Below are 21818 nucleotides of genomic sequence, written 5' to 3'. Positions count from 1 at the left end.
CGGATGAATCCCGGTTCATACTATTCAGGGCAGATGGCAGACAGCGTGTGTGGCGTCGTGTGGGTGAGCGGTTTTCTGATGTCAATGTTGTGGATCGAGTGGCCCATGGTGGCGGTGGGGTTATGGTATGGGCAGGCGTCTGTTATGGACGAAGAACACAGGTGCATTTTATTGATGGCATTTTGAATGCACAGAGATACCGTGACGAGATCCTGAGGCCCATTGTTGTGCCATACATCCAAGAACATCACCTCATGTTGCAGCAGGATAATGCACGGCCCCATGTTGCAAGGATCTGTACACAATTCTTGGAAGCTGAAAATGTCCCAGTTCTTGCATGGCCGGCATACTCACCGGACATGTCACCCATTGAGCATGTTTGGGATGCTCTGGACTGGCGTATATGACAGCGTGTACCAGTTCCTGCCAATATCCAGCAACTTCGCACAGCCATTGAAGAGGAGTGGACCAACATTCCACAGGCCACAATTGACAACCTGATCAACTCTATGCGAAGGAGATGTGTTGCACTGCATGAGGCAAATGGTGGTCACACCAGATACTGACTGGTATCCCCCCCCCCCCCAATAAAACAAAACTGCACCTTTCAGAGTGGCCTTTTATTGTGGGCAGTCTAAGGCACACCTGTGCACTAATCATGGTGTCTAATCAGCATCTTGATATGGCACACCTGTGAGGTGGGATGGATTATCTCAGCAAAGGAGAAGTGCTCACTATCACAGATTTAGACTGGTTTGTGAACAATATTTGAGGGAAATGGTGATATTGTGTATGTGGAAAACGTTTTAGATCTTTGAGTTCATCTCATACAAAATGGGAGCAAAACCAAAAGTGTTGCGTTTATATTTTTGTTGAGTGTATATATAAAATCACTGTATCCACACAAAAGATTAATTCTGGCCTATATAAGGTGCCTGAGCCAAGTGAAGCAGACCCTCCCCCACATAAAAAAATCCAAGCAAACAAGCTGTTTCTGGTGGTACATGAACGCAGCAGCAGTGGTCTGCACACTGTTCACACTGACTGATCAATTTACTGCTTTGATGATATATTCAATCATCTTTACGCTTATATTTATTACCCCTTTTGACAGTTTTGTGTTATAAATCAATATATATGGCTTAGTAACGTAATGCAATTGATACAGCAGCCACCACGACACACCAGCTTTTTTTTTTTTTTTTTCAGGCCTCCTGCACACTCCTGCCATATTTTTGGCTCCTGCATTATTCTTGCGCCTTTCAGTCCAGCCGTCCAGAAATTTACCTCTGCTGAGCCACCTAATGTCTGTGTGCAGCAGATGTGTCTCCTCCAGAACAGAATAAATGTGTCCTCAGACTCCTGGCCCAAACAGAACACTGCAATCTTGTCCACCACATTCATCACTCTTCATATTTATGGATCGTGAATCATTGTGCTGCTCGCAACTTTTCAATTCCTGGACTTTTCGAGCGAGCAGAGGGGATTTAGCCGGGTTAGCATTAGAAGTTAGCGTTGTATTTCTTGTGAATCCTCTGAAATGCCGCTCCAATTTCCCTTTCTTCAGTAAAGCCACATTTACACTGCAGATAAGACAGATGGATTTGCCATTAGAATAAATGAAAAAAATAATACAGGATGAAAATGATCATTTTTCTTATCCACCATAGAAGAAGAGCTCTTCTTCTACTCTGGTGTTTAACGGCAGCCGGCATCCTTGTTGGTGCATTGCTGCCACCTGCTGCATCAGTCTGTTATAGTAGCACTAAATCCTCTCGAGTCCAGTGACAGATTTTTTTTTTCATGTGATCGACTGGAACTCCCGAAATCATTGGGCACGCAATCTTTTACCTCCCTATTCCATAATATATTGATCAGTTGTTATGATACAGTGCAGCATGGTGGATTAGTGGTTAGCACTGTTGCCTCACAGTGAGAAGGTCATGGGTTCGATCCCCACCTGTGGCCTTTCTGTGTGGAGTTTGCATGTTCTCCTGGTGTTTGTGTGGGTTTCTTCCGGGTGCTCCGGCTTCCTCCCACATCCAAAGACATGCAGGTTAGATGGACTGGAAACTTTAAACTGTTTGTAGGTGTGCGTGCGGGTGTGAATGTGTCTCTGTGATAGACTGGCGTCCTGTCCAGGGTGAATTTTTGGGTAAAATGTTTGAGTGTCATTTGAGTATGTCATTGTGTCAGAGTGTCCTGGTTTTCGGTAATCAAAATATGGTCACCCCAGGCAGAAGGGACCTCCGATGACTGGCTGTTTGATCGTTTGGCCTTTTTCACATGATGCAGCAGACAATCCTGCAACTGAAAATCTGATCTACACGTTGAACACGTTGAAACAAATTCTACCTGGAAACATTCACATCTGAACATTCCTTCTGGACAAACAAATCTCTCAGTGGTGGACAGCAAAGATTCTGAAGTCCAACTCAGCAAGTCCTCTGACTTCAGGAGTAAGTCCAGGGGTTTGACTTTGCCCTTTCCTTTGGAGACACTCACTGGGTCACATCCAGTGAATGTATGGAAGCTAAGAAGTGCTCACTGCATTTTTCTTTCCCAAGTGTTTCAGCAAGCTTGGAGATCCAGATGATTCAACAGTTATATCCAGAACCAGTGAGGAAGAGCAAGTCAGCAGCTGGGATTTCAGGAGCTGGTGAGGCACAAAGACTTCTGTGTCCGGACTTTTGATCACAGCTGTTGCGTTGTACCTGGCAGTATGACGCGCAGGCAACAGTAATCTTATGTCGGCGTCCTCGTGGTCAGAGAGAAGATCAGAAATTTCATTTACAACTACCTCCACAGACACTGAGTGACACAGATCTCTGTGTGATATTACCAACGCAGTATGACCCAAAACCTGAGGTTCACACAAAAATTCAATCAGGTTTTCCTTACGTGACCCCCCCCCCCAGTCAAGAACTTCTTGAATTGCTTTGGTGTTTTCTGCTCAGGCCTCGTGAGTTTAACTACCTGAGCCCCACTGACTGACTGCCCTGCGTTCTCGTTCAGTTTTTAATGCTGTGTGATGGATCGTGATCACATGCAAAGTTCACCCTACTGCATCCAAAGTTTGTGGTCATACCAACTAATTCATGCAAAAGCTTGTCTCCTAACTGACCAAATGTGACATGGGTGTTCTGTGCTTGCTGAACAAAAGCCATTGCATCAATCATCACAGTTGAACCCCAAGCATCTCTGGCACACATAGTGAAGCAGATAACAGAATATTTACAGAGAGCGAGGATACATCTTGTAGATGCGCTAGGACACATCATCAGTGATGTAACCTAGGGTCACTGGGTGTTTCGGGTCTTACAGCATCAGACACCCTCACCCAGGCAACCCGACAGGGGTTGATCAGACTCCGGCCTGTGTCCCAGCAACGTTTGCCTACTGATCTGCCCTCTGCCCTCTTGATCCATAGCCACCTTGTGACTTTCTCTGGGACATCAGTAGCAGACCTAATGGCCTTCCTCTTTGCCTCACCAGAGAGGCCCAGCAAGGTGAGAACTTTGCAGAGAGGCCGCCCTGCAAATCCTCGGCAACCCATCTCTAAAGGTTCGCAGCGCGTCTTCAAACCTTGCCTCCTGCTTTCATCCACCAGCTTCTGGTACTTGGCACGCTTCCTCTCATTGGCTTCTTCCATGCAGCCTTCCCAGGGCACTGTGAGCTCCAGAATGATCAGCTGTTTGGTTGAGTCTGACACAACGATCACATCCGGTTAGAGCTGTGTGGATGTTATCCTGGCTGGGAACTTAGCTGTTTGCCCAAATCCACTTCAAGTTGCCAGTTAGTGGCAGAGGTGAGGAGGCCAGACTTCGACCATGGTTGAGTCCTGGGCTTCTCTCCGGCTCTGTGGAACCTGATGGTCTTCGGCTTGTGGTGGCCCTTCATGGTGTTGATGGCTGTAGCTATGCTGTCAGCAACTGCCCTAAGCACCTGGTTATGGCGCCACTGATAGCGCCCATCTCCAAGGGCCTTTGGGCAGCTGCTGAAGATGTGTTCCAGGTTTCCCCGTCCCAGACACTGGGGGCAGACTGGTGATTCTGCCTTGTGCCAGACATGGAGGTTAGCTGGGCTTGGTTGGACGTCATAAACAGCCAGGACTAAAAACCTGATGCACCGAAGTGTGCTTTCCAGATGTTGGACCAGGTGATCTTTTGTTGCAGGACATTCTCCCATTTAGTCCAAGCTCCTTGCTGCATCATTCCCACCATCCTGCTAGCTCGTTCTTCCTCCACACCTGCCCACACTTCCTCCTGAACAAGATGCTACCACTCTTTACTCTTGGCCTTGCCCACCCTGGTTACTTGGAAGTAGCTAATCCCTGCACGCCCCATGGCTAAGGACCCCACCAGTGCCTTCTGCCTCAGCCGTGACTCTGCCACCTCCAAAGCTTTGTCTGCCCTCTATTTCCTACCTGTACGCACCTGGATGCCAGCTGCTGCCACCTTTGAATCCCTGGATTCCCTATACTGCAGGACTTCCCGTGTTCTGGACACCATGAACTCTTCAGTGAGCCTTCTGAATGGAAGGTGCAGGATGTTACTTGTACCATACAGGGCAAAGCTGCTCAAACTGCACGGTAGACCAAACCATTTGCGTAGGTAGCTACTGATCTTTCTCACCATGGCCTCGACTGTTGTTTTGGGTACTGTGTACACCAGCAAAGGCCATAGGATCTGGGGCAAGATGGAATGCTGGTTAAATCCAAGCCTTAAATCTCCCTGGCAGGCCTGACTTGTCAACCTGACTCAACCAGTTATCAAGCTCTTTGCAGGTTTTCTGGATAGACACAGAGTCTTTGAGGCTGCAGTCAAAGTGCTTCCCAAGGCTTTTAACTGGTTGCTCTGTGATGGATGGAATGGCGACTCCAGACAGCACAAAGTGGAACTTGTCCACTACTTTTCCCCTCTTGAGCACAAGAGACCTTGATTTTACTGTCTTAAAGTTCATCCTTGCCCAGGTGATGAGCTTCTCTAGGCCTTGGAAGATCCATTTACTGCCTGGGACAGATGTGGTGGTGACTGTTAGATTGTCCATAAAAGCTTTCATAGGGCCTGGCGAACTCCTGATTTTGTCACGGGTCCCCTGCACTCCACCTCTGCTGACTTGACTATCATGTTTATGGCAAGGGCAAAAGGTATGACTGAGATGGTGCAGCCTGTTATTCCTTTCTCAAGTCGATGTCAGTCTGATGTACCTGACCCAGCAGTGACTCTTAGCCTGATATTGTTGTAATAATCCAGGAGAAGGTCTGTGATTTTACTGGGAACATGATGTTGATGGAGGGTGAGCTCAACAAGTTTGTGAGGTATGGAGCCATATGCATTGGCGATGTCCAGCCACAGTACAGTGAGATCTCCTTTCCCTTCGTGAGCCTCCCTGATGAGTTGTGTCACCACACCAGTATGCTACAAACAGCCGGGCACTCCAGGGATCCCACCCTTTGGAACAGAGGTGTCAATATAACTGTTCTTCAGAAGGAACTCCGTTAGTCGTCGTGACAGGATGCTGAAAAAGATCTTGCCTTCGACACTTAGCAGCGAGATGGTTCTAAACTGGCTGATGTTCTTGGAGTTCTCTTCCTTGGAGAGCCACACACCCTCTGCACATTTCCATGGACCTGCTACTTTTCCCCTACGCCAGATCACCCTCAAGATCGTCCAAAGGTGCCGAAGGAGTTGAGGGCACCGCTTGTACACGAGGTATGGAACACCATTGGGGCCTGGGGCTGAAGATGTTCTGGCTCGCTTCACAACCTCCTTAACCTCAGACCAACTGGGCTCTTTCATAACAAAGTCCACTGTTGGAGGCTGTTGGGCTTATAAGAGCCCTCTGTGGACCAAGCTCCTGGTCTCTCTCTGGTCCGCTCAGGGTGTTATGCAGGCATTTGTGTCTTCAGGTGAACACATAAGGTAGCCGCTGCGCTTGTCCCCTAGCAGCTTCTTGGTGAAGGCAAAAGAGTTGGCGATGAACGCAGTGTGCTTCCTTGCTCTTTCCTGCCCCCGCCTTCGATGCCACTCTGCCCGACGCAGTGACATGAGCTTCTTCCTCAAGATGTTATGAAGCTTAGCAAGTGGTTGTTTATCCTCTTCGCTACTAACCTTGTGCTGTTTTCTGAGGCTTCTGAGTTCTTGACACAATCTGTGGATCTGGGTGGCTCTACAGTTCATTGTGTAGTTGGTCTTGGAGTTCCTGATCTCAGTGTGGCCAAACCGCTCAGCTGCGTAGCTGACGATGATTGCTGTCATAGTCTCAACTCGCCGGTCCGCCTATCCCTTGGCTGTGGTCTCCAGAATCTGGCACACATCTGCATCAAACTGTGACCACACTGCCTGGAATCTTTTGAAATAGTGAAACAAGCACCAAATTTGGCACAAATACTCCTTAGACATTTCTCTTTTGTAAAAGCACGTTAGCCACCTAAATTTTTCAATAGGCAGCCAGGTAGGGGTCAAATGAAGAATTACACAGGGGTCAAAATTAAAAATGCTCTCATCATATTGAAAACTACATCACATTATTTGCCTGATTACAAATATTGCAAAAAGGTATAGTTTGAACAATCTGTGACTGAATTTTATGGAGTAAAAACAGCAAAAATGGTGACAAAGGTCAGTTTCAGTTTGTACAGGGGTCAAAAGTTAAAGTTGCTCCAATTTTGGTAAAAAAAAAAAAAAAATGCAAATTATTGCTTGTGCTAATAGAATTAATAAATGGAATCATTTAGATGGTATTCAATGCTTGGACTCCAAGGTAAAGGTCAAACAAGGTCGACGTCCATTGGATTCTATGACATGTGACATATGTTACCCTGTAACATGATAACTAAGCATGATACATGGTGCAAACTTATGGAGCTAAATCAAGGCCAAAAGTTTTGTAATCTGAAAATAAAAAGATTGAAAAAATAAATTTTGAAACTGAAAATTCAATGTTTGTTCTTGAATTTTATAATAATTTAAAAAGTATTATCAAAATAAAAATAAATGTAAGATACATATTTTTCAGTTTAAATACATTTTTGATTCAGCTCTAATTATTTTGATCAAAATTTTTTCATTCATATTTCTTTTTTTCACTTTCAGATCTTGTTTTTTCAGTTTCAAACTTTTGGCCCCGTTCTGGCGTGGGAGGGTGTGGCTTTGATTGAGAGGGTGTGGAATTGTGAGTGACAGGAGAGCAATCAGTGCTCACATGATGTTGCTTTTAAGAAACGTGGGTACTTTGATAGATAATGACTCTGCTCCCGTCTCCATCATTTATTTACTACCCGGCTGGCGCGTGAAAGAAAACAGAGAATGAAAGCTTATTATGAGGCTTTAAACCCTCGAGATAAAGCTGTTTATTGTGATCGATGTGTAGCAGTTGGTTCAGTGGATCCGTATGTTGTACTGGATAGTGAATTTATTGACGATGTAACAAAGTTGACAGCCCGTAAATCCAAAGCCACCGGAAGAGCGCTACGGCTACCGGCGGTGTGAAGAAGCCTCACTGTTACAAGCCCAGCACTGAGGCACTGAGAGAGATCCGCCGCTACCAGAAATCCACCGAGCTGCTGATCCGCAAGCTGCCGACCAGGTGCCTCGCCAGCCTCCTGCAGAGCATCACAACGGAGCTCTGAAAGCGGAGGTTGGTCTTGAAGTCCTGAGCGATTTCTCTCACCAGGCGGTGTTGGGTCTGCACCCTGTTTTAAAGAAATGAGAGGCACAGACACTGTAAAGAAACCAGTCAGAGAGATGCAAATATATTTTATGCTCTGCGCAGAGGAGGAGAGTAGGAGCGGGCAGTAGCAGCTTGTACGTGCTCAGCTCCAAAGCTCTCCTAAAATCTCCTCCTCTGGCTCGGCTTTTTATTTAGTTCACCAACATGAGAAAAAACAAACAAGGACAGTCATGGAGAGGTTACACGAGTCATGTCTGCATGGGGGAGATAGCAAAGCAAGGCAGCGGCTGGAACCTTCCATTCATGCAACATGAGCCTTGTGGCTTGTCAAAAACAGGATAAGGCATTTATGCAAAATGAAAAACAGTTTGCTTAATCATGAAGAATGCAGACAAACAAGTTTTTCTTTTTAAATCATCCTCTTCTCACAAAGAGGAAAAGTACACGTAGTCATAAAAGGAAATAAATGATAATATAAGCATGAACTATATAAAATCCTTGACACGCTGGAAGGGCAACTTGTGGATCAGCAGCTCGATCGATTTCTGGTAGCAGTGGAGTGCCACAGTGCCGGTGTTCTGTAAAGGCGAGGTTTCTTCACACCGCTGGTAGCCAGAGCACTCTTCCGGGCGGCTTTGGATTTGGATTTACCGGCGGTCTGCTTGGTTCTGTTCATATTAAAGCTTCCTTCAGATCTGCTGAGCCAGGTCTCTCTGTGTGTCACTTAGAAAGCTCTTAACACTCGACTGCAGCCTGTAAAATGAGCGACCTGCATCATTTTTATGCGGCGGTGCTGCGCTATGTTCACGGTCTTCTGTGGATTTGGGACACATCGGTTTTTTAGGTATAGGTGTTAAACTTTACAATCTTGCATATTTTCCAGTTTTTAAACATGAAAAAATGACCAAGAGTGGTCTAGAATTACTTGTAACAGACATCTTTAGCATCACTTTATTTACAGGTATCAAGACAACACAGTGGAGAGAAAATGTTAAGTCATTATCTATCAAAGTACCCACATTTCCTGAAAGCAACATCATGTGAGGACTGATTGCTCTCCTGTCACTCACAATTCCACGCCCCTCTCAATCGAAGCCACGCCCTCCCATGCCAGAACGGGGCCTAAAGTTTGAAACTGAAAACATAATATCTGAAAGTGAAAAAAGATCTGAAGGTGAAAAAAAGAAATATGAATGAAAATAAATTATTTGATAAAAAAAAAATTACAGAGCTGAATCAAAAAATTATTTAAATTGAAAAATATATACGTATCTTACACATTTTTATTTTGATAATACTTTTTAAATGATTATAAAATTCAAGAACAAGCATTGCATTTTCAGTTTCAAAATTTATTTTTTCAATCTTTTTTTATTTTCAGATTACAAAACTTGATTTAGCTCCATACAAACTATTATTTTTAAAAACCCTATTACCTCAACCAATAATTTGCATCACTTTTTACCAAAATTATTGCAACTTTAACTTTGGACCCCTGTACAAACTGAAATTCAACCTTTGTCACCATTCTTGCTGATTTTACGCCATAACATTCCAATACGTAGAATCCAATGAACATCGACATTGTTCGACCTTTACCTTGGACACCAAGCATTGAACACCATCTAAATGATTCCATCTATTAATTCTATTATCACAAGCAATAATTTGCACTTTTTTTTTTTTTTTTAACCAAAATTGGAGCAACTTTATGGCCCAGTCATACGGCACTTAACTCCTTGATTTTACTCCATAACATTCAGTCATAGATAGTCCAAACTATACATTTTTGGAATATTGGTGATCAGACACATAATGTTTTATAGCTTTCAATATTTGATCGGAGCACTTTTAAATTTGACCCCTGTGTGATTCTTCAATTGACGCCTACCTGGCTGCCTATTGAAAATTTAGGTAGCTAACATGCTTTTACAAAAGAGTAATGTCTAAGGAGTACGTGTGGCACTTTTGGTGCTTGTTTCCAGAATTGAACATTATCTGCTCCACCAACAGTCTGCCCCTTGTTCCAACTCATGCATCAATTTGGCTTCCCATTACCAGTTCCCAAGGACAAAGTCCCAGGTGTCAGGGAATAACTCAGGAGATTTTTCAAATCATCCTCCCCGCTTTCCCCAGTAATTAGAACGGTCTCAAACTAAGCCCAATTGATATGATTAAAAAGGGCTAATTAAAACCTTTAGAGCAACTTCTGACATGGGAACTTTTTGAAAATTGCTTGAAAATGACATTCTGTCTGAAATTAAAAAGAAATTAAGTTGCCTCTTGAGAGTCACCATGAAGTTATGAGATACAGCTTGTGCCCCATGGTCTACACAGGCTGCGGTCCTCCAATGACCCGGCTGTGAAACAAAGGTTCCTTGAGGCAAGAGCAGCTTTCAACCAAGCTGAAAAGCGAGTAAAGAGAAAGTACAACAACAAACTGAGGAAATATCTTTCAGACAACTCAGTTAGCTCAAAGAAATGGTGGGGCATAGCGAATTCACTTTCAGGGAGAAGTGGATCCACAGACATCCTTTGTACATTGTACACCAGGGTATCCCCCACATCACGGCAAGAAAGCTCATTAGCAACATCTTTGTTTGCCTATGTGCACTTCAAACCCAAAGATGTTAGGAACGTCCTGCACAACCTGGACACCGGAAAGGCACCAGGACCAGATGAAATACCCACAAGGGTACTCAGAGAGTGCACGGCAGAACTGACCAGTGTCCTCAGTCGTCTTTTCCAACTCCTCTTCTCCGGTGGCATGTTCCCAAAACAACAGAAAACTGCCACAGTGATCCCAATTCACAAAAGGGACTCAAAATCAGACCTAACTAAATACCGTCCCATATCGCTGCTCTCTGTTGTCAGCAAAGTGATGGAATCCTTGGTTTATAAACAACTCCAGGGCTACCTCCTCCGCCATGACCTCATCTACAGTAAACAGTATGGATTCAGACCGAACCACAGCACAGCCAACCTCCACACAATTTTGTCCTAGACATGGAACAACATCCTGGACAAAGAAGGAGAAGTGTACTTTGTCACACTAGACATCAAAGGCACATTCGACCACATCTGGCACGACGGCCTTTGTGCTAAACTAAGGGCATAACTGGACAATTACATCACTGGCTATGGAAACACCTCCAAGGAAGGTCCATCCAAGTTGTGCTCTCCAGGCAGTCCTCATCACCTCAACCAATCAATGCATCAGTTCCCCAGGAATCCATTCTCGGTCCATTATTCTCTATCTTCATAGATGATGTTGTGGAACAATGTGAAAATAACATCTTTCTCTATGCAGACAGTTCCACCATCTATGCCCCAGTAACATCACTGAATGGTCCTGAGGTGGCTGCATACCTAAACAAGGACCTGGAAAACATCCGCAGGTGGGCTGATATCTGGAGGGTCATATTTGAGCCTAGCAAATGCAAGGCCATGGTCCTGTCCAGAAAGAGGGGCACCATCCTGCCCAGATCTGTTCTTTGGGACAACCAGAATTGACCTCACCCAGCAGATGGATATCCTGGGACTCTGCATCGACAAGAAACTACTATGGACCAACCACCTGTCAAACATCTGCAAATGTGCTGGACAGCGTCTTGGAGCACTGCAGAAGCCAGCCAACAAGCCTGACGCCAAAGGCAGGGACAACATCTACAAGACCCAGGTCAGGAGTGTCATGAAGTATTGCTACCTTGCCTGGATGAATGCCTCACAGACCACTCAAAAATCTAATGTTTCACGTATATTTTGTAAAAGCGAGAAATAAATGAGACGGAGGCCAGCAGGAGGTGCTGTGCACGTGGTAATCAATAGGCCACACTCCCCTGACGGCTAAACAATTCTCTGGACACAGAGCATCCGCCTCACATGCCGGAGGTTGTGAGTTTGCATCCTGAGGGGAGCATTGTCAAAAACACAATGCAGAGCAAGCCGCTACATAAACACTTCTAAATCTAAAAACTCTTTTTGTAACACCTCTAAAGTGATTTACAAACATCTTACGGACAATAGCGTGTGCGCTGTGAGAACACACAAGAAGAAACAAAAGCAACTGCTTGTCTCTGTCATTTGTAGCTAATGTGACCGGGTGTCGCCGACCGAACGTTCCCCCATAAAAATCGGTCCGGCTTTTGCATGTGCGCATGCGTCATTAGGTGCAGCTCACGGATTAAAACCTCGTTTCTGCTTCACACTGCCTCCAGTCATCATCTGTCTCAACGACAGATAACTAAAGCTTTTGTACAACAATCATTTCCACATAAATTCAGCATTATTTCATAATAAAAGTCAGATAAAGCAATCAGAACGCTGTGGCTAAATGAGCTGCTAGCTGATACGCTCACTGTGCGTCAGTCATTTCAAAGTGTTACGGAATTTCGCCAAGTTTCTGCTTAAAATTGACTTTAGAATGATTTTAGAGGTTTTACCTTTATCATCTGATGGTTAATAATCACATTAATCCATTTGACTGCTTTGCGTGAAGAGACTCCGTCTCAAATGAGCGGCTGTGGTCCGAAATGACGCATGCGCAGATGCAAAAGGCGGACTGATTTTTAGGGGCGGACCGTTCGGTCTGCGACACCGGAGAGTAAACCTGCCGATTATCACCTGGACATGTTGTCCAAAAATATTTTTAATTTGTCGAAGACTGTATCTTTAAATTTGCTTGTGTAATTAAATGTTAAGGTTTGTGACAAACTGTTGCGTTACCATGACAACAGTTTACCTCATCTTTGAGCGCGTATTGCAGTGCAGACGGGAAGTGTGTTGTGTTGATTCTGGAGTAATAGTTGACGTTGGCGCCAAACCTCAGCAGCAGGTTGATCAACTCATAGTTGCCCAGGCGCAGCGCCACCTTCAAGAAGGACACAGTATTAAAAATTGAGATTGTTTGTTTTGGAGCATTGGATGTCACCCATCAAAGTTGAAGTCAGAACTTGAAATCATGCGTTCATTATACAAAGTGCAAAAAATGGCAGCCTTCAGGTTTGTTTTATTAATAAATAACAAACGGTCAACAAACACGTTGCTCACTTGAATGAAGAAATGCAAACACTACGATGTCTCATGTTTTATCAGATCAGAAATAAAAAGCATCTCTTCTTTTCTGGGAAACGTAATGTTACAGAAATGTGCTTTATTCACAAAACCACTGTAATCTGTAATGAACTAAAATCTTTTGAGTAATGGTGTAAAAATGCAAACATTTCTGAGTTAATGACTTCTGGTGTCCTTTTTTTTTCTTTGATTGTGAATCTGTGAGTCTCCAGTTGCAGGTTATGTTTAACCATCATTTTATTTCAGAAAAACCTCAAAACCTACAAAAATCCTGTTATGGTCATTTAAACTGACTTCTCTGAACAATTGAGTTTTTTTTTTTTTAACATTTAGTTAAAGTTGAAGGACAAAAAGTCAACATTCTGTGTCACATTTAAGGTTTCACAGAAGTAGCCCAGTTAGTTTTAGCTCCAATGTAAAGTTTTTATGTTTTTCTTTAACAATAAAGGAGCAACACTACAGAATAATAAATGGACTCTTAAATTATGTGTGACCGTAGGACCTTTGTGGTATCGAACCCCAGACTGCTCACACTAAAGACCAGAACTCCAGACCAAAGGGGAATTCGTTAGCCAAGCTAGCGGGAACGTCTTTTCAATCCGGACTTCATATTGCTACATATCTTCTCACCATTTTTGACTTCGTCCCATTTAAGCATGTTCTGTGACTACCTACATCCTGCTGACAATGGCAATTGTGACCGTAGGACCTTTGTGGCCGGGAGGGCAGTGGGATCAAACCCCAGATTGCTCGCAGTAAAGACCAGAACTCTACCAGGTCAGCCAAAGGGGAATTCCCCTTACCCAAGGTAGCGGGAACGTCTTTTCAATCCGGACTTCATCTTGCTACATATGTAACATCAACTCCCCCTTGAACTGCCACCTTATCGTGGTGGGGGAGTGTGCGTACCTAGATGATCCTAGGAGCTATGTTGTCGGGGGCTTCGTGCCCCTGGTAGGGTCTACCATGGCAAACACGGGTCAGACTAAGAGCAGTTCAGAAGCTCCCATGACCAGAATGAAATCAAGGACCGAGACATCACCCGGTACAGCAGAGTCGGGGCCCCGCCCTGGAGCCGGAGCCGGGGTTCACGCGCGAGCGCCTGGTGGTCGGACCTTAGCCCACGGGGCCCCGCTGGGCCCAGCCCGAAAGAGCAACGTGGGCCCGCCCTCCTGTGGGTTCACCACCTGCAGAGGGGTCCATGGGGGTTGGATGCAGAGAGGACTGGGTGGCAGTCAAGGGCAGGTGGCCCGGCAGCCCGGTCTGTGCTCACAGCCTCTGGCTGTCAGGACGTGGAATGGGGTGGGGGCTGAGATTGTGCGGGAGGTTGAGAGGTACCCACTAGTGATAGTCTGGCTCACCTCCATGCACAGCTTGGGCTCTGGTACCCAACTCCTGGAGAGGAGCTGGGCGCTCCACTTTTCTGGCATTGATCATGCGGAGAGGCGGCGGGCTGGGGTAGCATTGGTCCCCAGCTCAGTCACCATGTGTTTGAGTTCACCCCGGTGAACGAGAGGGTCGCGTCCCTACACCTTAGGGTCTGGGACAGGTCTCTCACTGTTGTCTCAGCCTATGGGCCAAGAGGCAGTGCAGAGTACCCGACCTTCTTGGAGTCCCTGGGAGGGATACTAGATAGTGTTCCGACTGGGGACTCCATTGTTCTCCTGGTGGACTTCAACGCCCACATGGGTGGCGACAGTGAGACCTGGAGGGGGGTGATCGGGAAGTACGGCCTCCCCGATCTGAACCCAAGTGGTGTTCAGTTGTTGGACGTCTGTGCTAGCCACAGTTTGTCCATCACGAACACCATGTTTGAGCACAAGGGTGTCCAGAAGTGCATGTGGCACCAGGACATCGTGAGCCGGAGGTCGATGATTGACTTTGTAGTCGTATCATCTGACCTTCTGCTACGTGTCTCGGACACTCAGGTGAAGAGAGGGGCTGAGCTGTTGACCGATCACCACCTGGTGGTGAGTTGGATCCACTGTGGAGGGGAGGAAGCTGGTCAGACCTGGCAGGCCCAAACGTATCATGAGGGTCTGGTGGGAAGGACTGGCGGAACCCTCTGTCAGCAAGGTCTATAACTCTCACCTCCAGGAGAGTTTCTCCCAGATCCCGGGACAGGTTGGAGATATGCAGTCCGAGTGGACCATGTTCTCCACCTCCATTGTCAATGCGACCACTTGTGGCTGTGGTCGCAGGGTCTCTGGTGCCTGTCGTGGCAGCAATCCCCGAACCCGGTGGTGGACGCCGGAAGTAAGGGATGTCGTCAAGCTGAAGGAGTCCTACTTGTCTTTGTTGGCAGGTGGGACTCCAGAGGCAGCTGACAGGTACCAGCAGGCCAAGCGGGCTGCAGCACGCTTGTGGGCTTTGCAGCCTGTGGTCGCAGAGGCAAAAACTCGGGTCTGGGAGGAGTTCGGGGAGGCCATGGAGGAGGACTATCGGTCGGCCTCGTAGAAATTCTGGCAAACCGTCCAACGCCTCTGAAGTCAGAAGCAGCTCTCCACCAACACTGTCTACGGTGCAGTGGGGAGCCGTTTACCCTGACTGAGGATGTTGTCAGGCGGTGGAAGGAATACTTCGAGGATCTCCTCAATCGCACCGTCACGTCTTCTGAAGAGGAAGCAACGTCGGGGGACTCAGAGGCGGACTCATCCATTACCCAGGCCGAAGTCACAGAGGTGGTCAGAAAGCTCCTTGGTGGCAATGCTCCTGGGGTGGATGAAATCCGTCCGGAGTACCTTAAGTTTCTGGATGTTGTGGGACTGTCTTGGTTGACATATCTCTGGAACATCGCGTGGCGGTCAGGGACAGTGCCTCTGGATTGGCAGACCGGGGTGGTGGTCCCTCTGTTTAAGAAGGGGGACCGGAGGGTGTGTTCCAACTACAGGGGGATCACACTCCTCAGCATCCCCGGTAAGGTCTATTCCAGAGTACTAGAAAGGAGAATTCGACCGCTAGTCGAACCTTGGATTCAGGAGGAGCAGTGTGGTTTTTGTCCTGGCCGCAGCACACTGGACCAGCTCTACACCCTCCATCAGGTGCTCGAGGGTTCATGGGAGTTTGCCCAACTAGTCCACATGTGTTTTGTGGATCTGGAGAAGGCGTTCGACCGTGTCCCTCAAGGCGCCCTGTGGGGAGTGCTCCGGGAGTATGGGGTCCGGGGTCCTTTGCTAAGGGCTATCTGGTCCCTGTATGACCACAGCAGGAGCTTGGTTCGCATTGCCGGTAGTAAGTCAAGCCTGTTTCCAGTGCACGTTGGCCCTTTGTCACCGGTTCTGTTCATTACCTTTTATGGACAGAATTTCTACACGCAGTCAGGGTGTAGAGGGGGTCCATTTGGGAACCACAGAATCTCATCTCTGGAGCTATGTTGGAGCAGAGATGAGTTTCCTTTGCAGGGTGGCTGGGCGCTCCCTTAGAGATAGGGTGAGGAGCTCGGTCACTCGGGAGGAGCTCGCTGTTGAGCTGCTGCTCCTCCACGTCGAAAGGAGCCAGCTGAGGTGGTTCGGGCATCTTTTTCTGATGCCCCCTGGACACCTTGCTGGAGAGGTGTTCGGGGCACGTCCCATCGGGAGGAGGCCCCAGGGAAGACCCAGGACACGCTGGAGGGACTACGGCTCGCAGCTGGCTTGGGAATGCCTCGGGGTTCCCCCGGAGGAGCTGGGGGAGGCGTGTGTGGATCGGCAGGTCTGGGCGGCTTTGCTTGAGCTGCTGGCCTCGCAACCCAACCTCGGATGAAGCGAAAGAAAATGGATGGCATGTAACATCATGTAACATCAACGTGGGAGCTTCAGTTTCAATTTATTTTCATTTATATAGCACCAAATCACAACAAAGTTGCCTCAAGGCACTTCACACAAGTAAGGTCTAACCTTACCAATCCCCAGAGCAAGAACACAAGCGACAGCGGTCAGAAAAAACTCCCTCTGAGGAAGAAAGCTCAAGCAGACCAGACTCAAAGGGGTGACCCTCTGCTTGGGCCATGCTACAGACACAACTGACAATACAAATATACAAAACAAATACACAGGAAATGTTGCCGGTGCACAGGATGGGAGGGTTGCAGAAGTAGACACCACTCATGGGACCCTAACCCAAACCCTCTTCTGGGCAAATTATAAATTAAACTATTATCTTCTTCTTCTTCTTTCGGCTGCTCCCATTAGGGGGCACCACAGCAGATCAATCATTTCCATCTCACCCTGTCCAGTGTATCTTCCTCTTCCACCAACCACCTGCATGTCCTCCCTCAGCACATCCATAAACCTCCTCTTTGGCCTCCCTCTTCTCCTGCCTAGTGGCTCCATCCTCAGCATCCTTCTCCCTATATACCCTGGGTCCCTCCTCTGCACACATCCAAACCATCTCAATCTCACCTCTCTGACTTTGTCTCCAAACCGCCCCATCTGAGCTGTCCCTCTGATATGTTCATTCCTAATCTTGTCCATTCTCGTCACTCCAAAAAGAATCACAACATTTTGAGCTTTGCCTCCTGTCTTTTTGTTTGTGTCACCGTCTCTAAGCCATCCAACATAGCTGGTCTCACTGCTGTCTTGTAAATTTTCTCCTTCACTCTTGCTGATATTCTTCGGTCACAAATCTTTCTCCACCCACTCCACCCTGCCTGCACTCTCTTCTTCACCTCTCTACCACACTCTCCATTACATTACTCATCTACTTTCACCAACTCTACTCCTTATAACTGCACTATTCCACTGGGCTCCCTCTCATCCACACACACGTACTCAGTCTTGCTCTCACCTCTCCAGGTGTCTCTGTCATTGCCCACGTGTGCATTGAAGTCCCCCAGCAGAACAATGGAGTCGTCCGACTGGAGCCCCACACAGGACTCCACTCGGGGACTCCAACAAGGCCGAATACTCTGAACTGCTGTTTGGTGCATACTCAACTCAAACTTCTAAAGCACTTTTAAAAGGACAGCAGTCGACCAAAGTGCTGTACAAGAAAATATGGGCATCAGGTTATGACCAATAATAAGTAAATAAATAAGAAATGGTGGGGTATAGTGAATTCACTTTCAGGGAGAAGTGGATCCACAGACATCCCCGCCATTGTACGCCAGGGTATCCCCCACATCACGGCAAGTGAAAGGGTTAACATCTTCTGCTAAACCTTTACGGAGAAGTGTACGTTGCCTGAGGCATGTGTGCAACCTCTGACACGGAGCTCATTAGCAACATCTTTGTTTGCCTATGTGCACTTCAAACCAAAAGATGTTAGGAACGTCCTGCGCAACCTGGACCCCAGATAGGCATCAGGACTGGATGAAATACCTGCAGGGGTCGTCAGAGAGTGCGCAGCAGAACTGACCAGTGCCCTCAGTCGTCTCTTCTAACTCCTCTTTTCCGGTGGCATGTTCCCAAAACAATGGAAAACTGCCAGAGTGATCCCAATTCACAAAAGGGACTCAAAATCAGACCCAACTAAATACCGTCCCATATCGCTGCTCTCTGTCATCAGCAAAGTGATGGAATCCTTGGTTCATAAACAATTCCAGAGCTACCTCCTCCGCCATGACCTCAACTCAATCAATCAATCAATCAATTTTTTTATATAGCGCCAAATCACAACAAACAGTTGCCCCAAGGCGCTTTATATTGTAAGGCAAGGCCATACAATAATTATGTAAAACCCCAACGGTCAAAACGACCCCCTGTGAGCAAGCACTTGGCTACAGTGGGAAGGAAAAACTCCCTTTTAACAGGAAGAAACCTCCAGCAGAACCAGGCTCAGGGAGGGGCAGTCTTCCGCTGGGACTGGTTGGGGCTGAGGGAGAGAACCAGGAAAAAGACATGCTGTGGAGGGGAGCAGAGATCGATCACTAATGATTAAATGCAGAGTGGTGCATACAGAGCAAAAAGAGAAAGAAACAGTGCATCATGGGAACCCCCCAGCAGTCTACGTCTATAGCAGCATAACTAAGGGATGGTTCAGGGTCACCTGATCCAGCCCTAACTATAAGCTTTAGCAAAAAAGAAAGTTTTAAGCCTAATCTTAAAAGTAGAGAGGGTATCTGTCTCCCTGATCTGAATTGGGAGCTGGTTCCACAGGAGAGGAGCCTGAAAGCTGAAGCTCTGCCTCCCATTCTACTCTTACAAACCCTAGGAACTACAAGTAAGCCTGCAGTCTGAGAGCGAAGCGCTCTATTGGGGTGATATGGTACTACGAGGTCCCTAAGATAAGATGGTACCTGATTATTCAAAACCTTATAAGTAAGAAGAAGAATTTTAAATTCTATTCTAGAATTAACAGGAAGCCAATGAAGAGAGGCCAATATGGGTGAGATATGCTCTCTCCTTCTACTCCCCGTCAGTACTCTAGCTGCAGCATTTTGAATTAACTGAAGGCTTTTTAGGGAACTTTTAGGACAACCTGATAATAATGAATTACAATAGTCCAGCCTAGAGGAAATAAATGCATGAATTAGTTTTTCAGCATCACTCTGAGACAAGACCTTTCTGATTTTAGAGATATTGCGTAAATGCAGAAAAGCAGTCCTACATATTTGTTTAATATGCGCTTTGAATGACATATCCTGATCAAAAATGACTCCAAGATTTCTCACAGTATTACTAGAGGTCAGGGTAAGGATCTGGTTAGACACCATGTTTCTAAGATTTGTGGGGCCAAGTACAATAACTTCAGTTTTATCTGAGTTTAAAAGCAGGAAATTAGAGGTCATCCATGTCTTTATGTCTGTAAGACAATCCTGCAGTTTAGCTAATTGGTGTGTGTCCTCTGGCTTCATGGATAGATAAAGCTGGGTATCATCTGCGTAACAATGAAAATTTAAGCAATACCGTCTAATAATACTGCCTAAGGGAAGCATGTATAAAGTGAATAAAATTGGTCCTAGCACAGAACCTTGTGGAACTCCATAATTAACTTTAGTCTGTGAAGAAGATTCCCCATTTACATGAACAAATTGTAATCTATTAGACAAATATGATTCAAACCACCGCAGCACAGTGCCTTTAATACCTATGGCATGCTCTAATCTCTGTAATAAAATTTTATGGTCAACAGTATCAAAAGCAGCACTGAGGTCTAACTGAACAAGCACAGAGATGAGTCCACTGTCCGAGGGCATAAGAAGATCATTTGTAACCTTCACTAATGCTGTTTCTGTACTATGATGAATTCTAAAACCTGACTGAAACTCTTCAAATAGACCATTCCTCTGCAGATGATCAGTTAGCTGTTTTACAACTACCCTTTCAAGAATTTTTGAGAGAAAAGGAAGGTTGGAGATTGGCCTATAATTAGCTAAGATAGCTGGGTCAAGTGATGGCTTTTTAAGTAATGGTTTAATTACTGCCACCTTAAAAGCCTGTGGTACATAGCCAACTAACAAAGACAGATTGATCATATTTAAGATCGAAGCATTAAATAATGGTAGGGCTTCCTTGAGCAGCCTGGTAGGAATGGGGTCTAATAAACATGTTGATGGTTTGGATGAAGTAACTAATGAAAATAACTCAGACAGAACAATCGGAGAGAAAGAGTCTAACCAAATACCGGCATCACTGAAAGCAGCCAAAGATAACGATATGTCTTTGGGATGGTTATGAGTCATTTTTTCTCTAATAGTTAAACTTTTGTTAGCAAAGAAAGTCATGAAGTCATTACTAGTTAAAGTTAAAGGAATACTCAGCTCAATAGAGCTCTGACTCTTTGTCAGCCTGGCTACAGTGCTGAAAAGAAACCTGGGGTTGTTCTTATTTTCTTCAATTAGTGATGAGTAGAAAGATGTCCTAGCTTTACGGAGGGCTTTTTTATAGAGCAACAGACTCTTTTTCCAGGCTAAGTGAAGATCTTCTAAATTAGTGAGACGCCATTTCCTCTCCAACTTACGGGTTATCTGCTTTAAGCTACGAGTTTGTGAGTTATACCACGGAGTCAGGCACTTCTGATTTAAAGCTCTTTTTTAGAGGAGCTACAGCATCCAAAGTTGTCTTCAATGAGGATGTAAAACTATTGACGAGATACTCTATCTCACTTACAGAGTTTAGGTAGCTACTCTGCACTGTGTTGGTATATGACATTAGAGAACATAAAGAAGGAATCATATCCTTAAACCTAGTTACAGCGCTTTCTGAAAGACTTCTAGTGTAATGAAACTTATTCCCCACTGCTGGGTAGTCCATCAGAATAAATGTAAATGTTATTAAGAAATGATCAGACAGAAGGGAGTTTTCAGGGAATACTGTTAAGTCTTCTATTTCCATACCATAAGTCAGAACAAGATCTAAGATATGATTAAAGTGGTGGGTGGACTCATTTACTTTTTGAGCAAAGCCAATCGAGTCTAATAATAGATTAAATGCAGTGTTGAGGCTGTCATTCTCAGCATCTGTGTGGATGTTAAAATCGCCCACTATAATTATCTTATCTGAGCTAAGCACTAAGTCAGACAAAAGGTCTGAAAATTCACAGAGAAACTCACAGTAACGACCAGGTGGACGATAGATACTAACAAATAAAACTGTTTTTTGGGACTTCCAATTTGGATGGACAAGACTAAGAGACAAGCTTTCAAATGAATTAAAGCTCTGTCTAGGTTTTTGATTAATTAATAAGCTGGAATGGAAGATTGCTGCTAATCAGTCCCAGACTTCAGATCCTCTTGCTCTTGCTTGCCTCTACTGGTGGTTGGCTCTCACTGCGGTATTGTATCACTTCCTGTTCCGGAGCACAGCGGTGTTTTTCTGTATCTGTTAGCTGTTTAATCTGCGCAGTTAGATTGATCTACTTATCTAGATTACGATTTGTTTCCCAGTGTAATCTTTACGTGCCTTAACTAAAGCACTCCTTCTGCTGAATCACCTCTAAATTATTTACACATTATTCACTTTGCGTGTTTTTAGGAATCCGCTATGTTAGCGTAGCTACTAGCTCTTAGCCGATTTAGCATGGCGGCTTCTCCTGTCTCTCCCGCACTTTTCTGCTCTGGGTGTGAAATGTTTAGTTATTCCTCGGCCTCCTTTAGCAGTAACGGTACTTGTAATAAGTGTAGCTTATTCGTAGCTTTGGAGGCCAGGCTGGGC

At 45.7% G+C, this 21818-nt stretch overlaps 1 protein-coding gene across 1 annotated transcript in view; it reads right to left on the bottom strand.

Annotated features, from left to right (window-relative positions):
- The window catches only part of LOC117505501 (dynein heavy chain 12, axonemal-like), a 46268-nt gene that overhangs the window by 7744 nt on the left and 16706 nt on the right, over positions 1 to 21818 (bottom strand). Inside the window, exon 9 of the mRNA XM_034165183.1 lies at positions 12416 to 12544. Within this exon, the coding sequence (XP_034021074.1) occupies positions 12416 to 12544 (129 nt within the window). The remainder of the gene's footprint in view (positions 1 to 12415; positions 12545 to 21818) is intronic.

The sequence above is a fragment of the Thalassophryne amazonica genome, chromosome 3 (genome assembly GCF_902500255.1).
Source record: "Thalassophryne amazonica chromosome 3, fThaAma1.1, whole genome shotgun sequence".
Classification (NCBI taxonomy): Eukaryota; Metazoa; Chordata; class Actinopteri; order Batrachoidiformes; family Batrachoididae; genus Thalassophryne; species Thalassophryne amazonica.
This window is presented reverse-complemented; position numbering and strand designations above follow the sequence as displayed.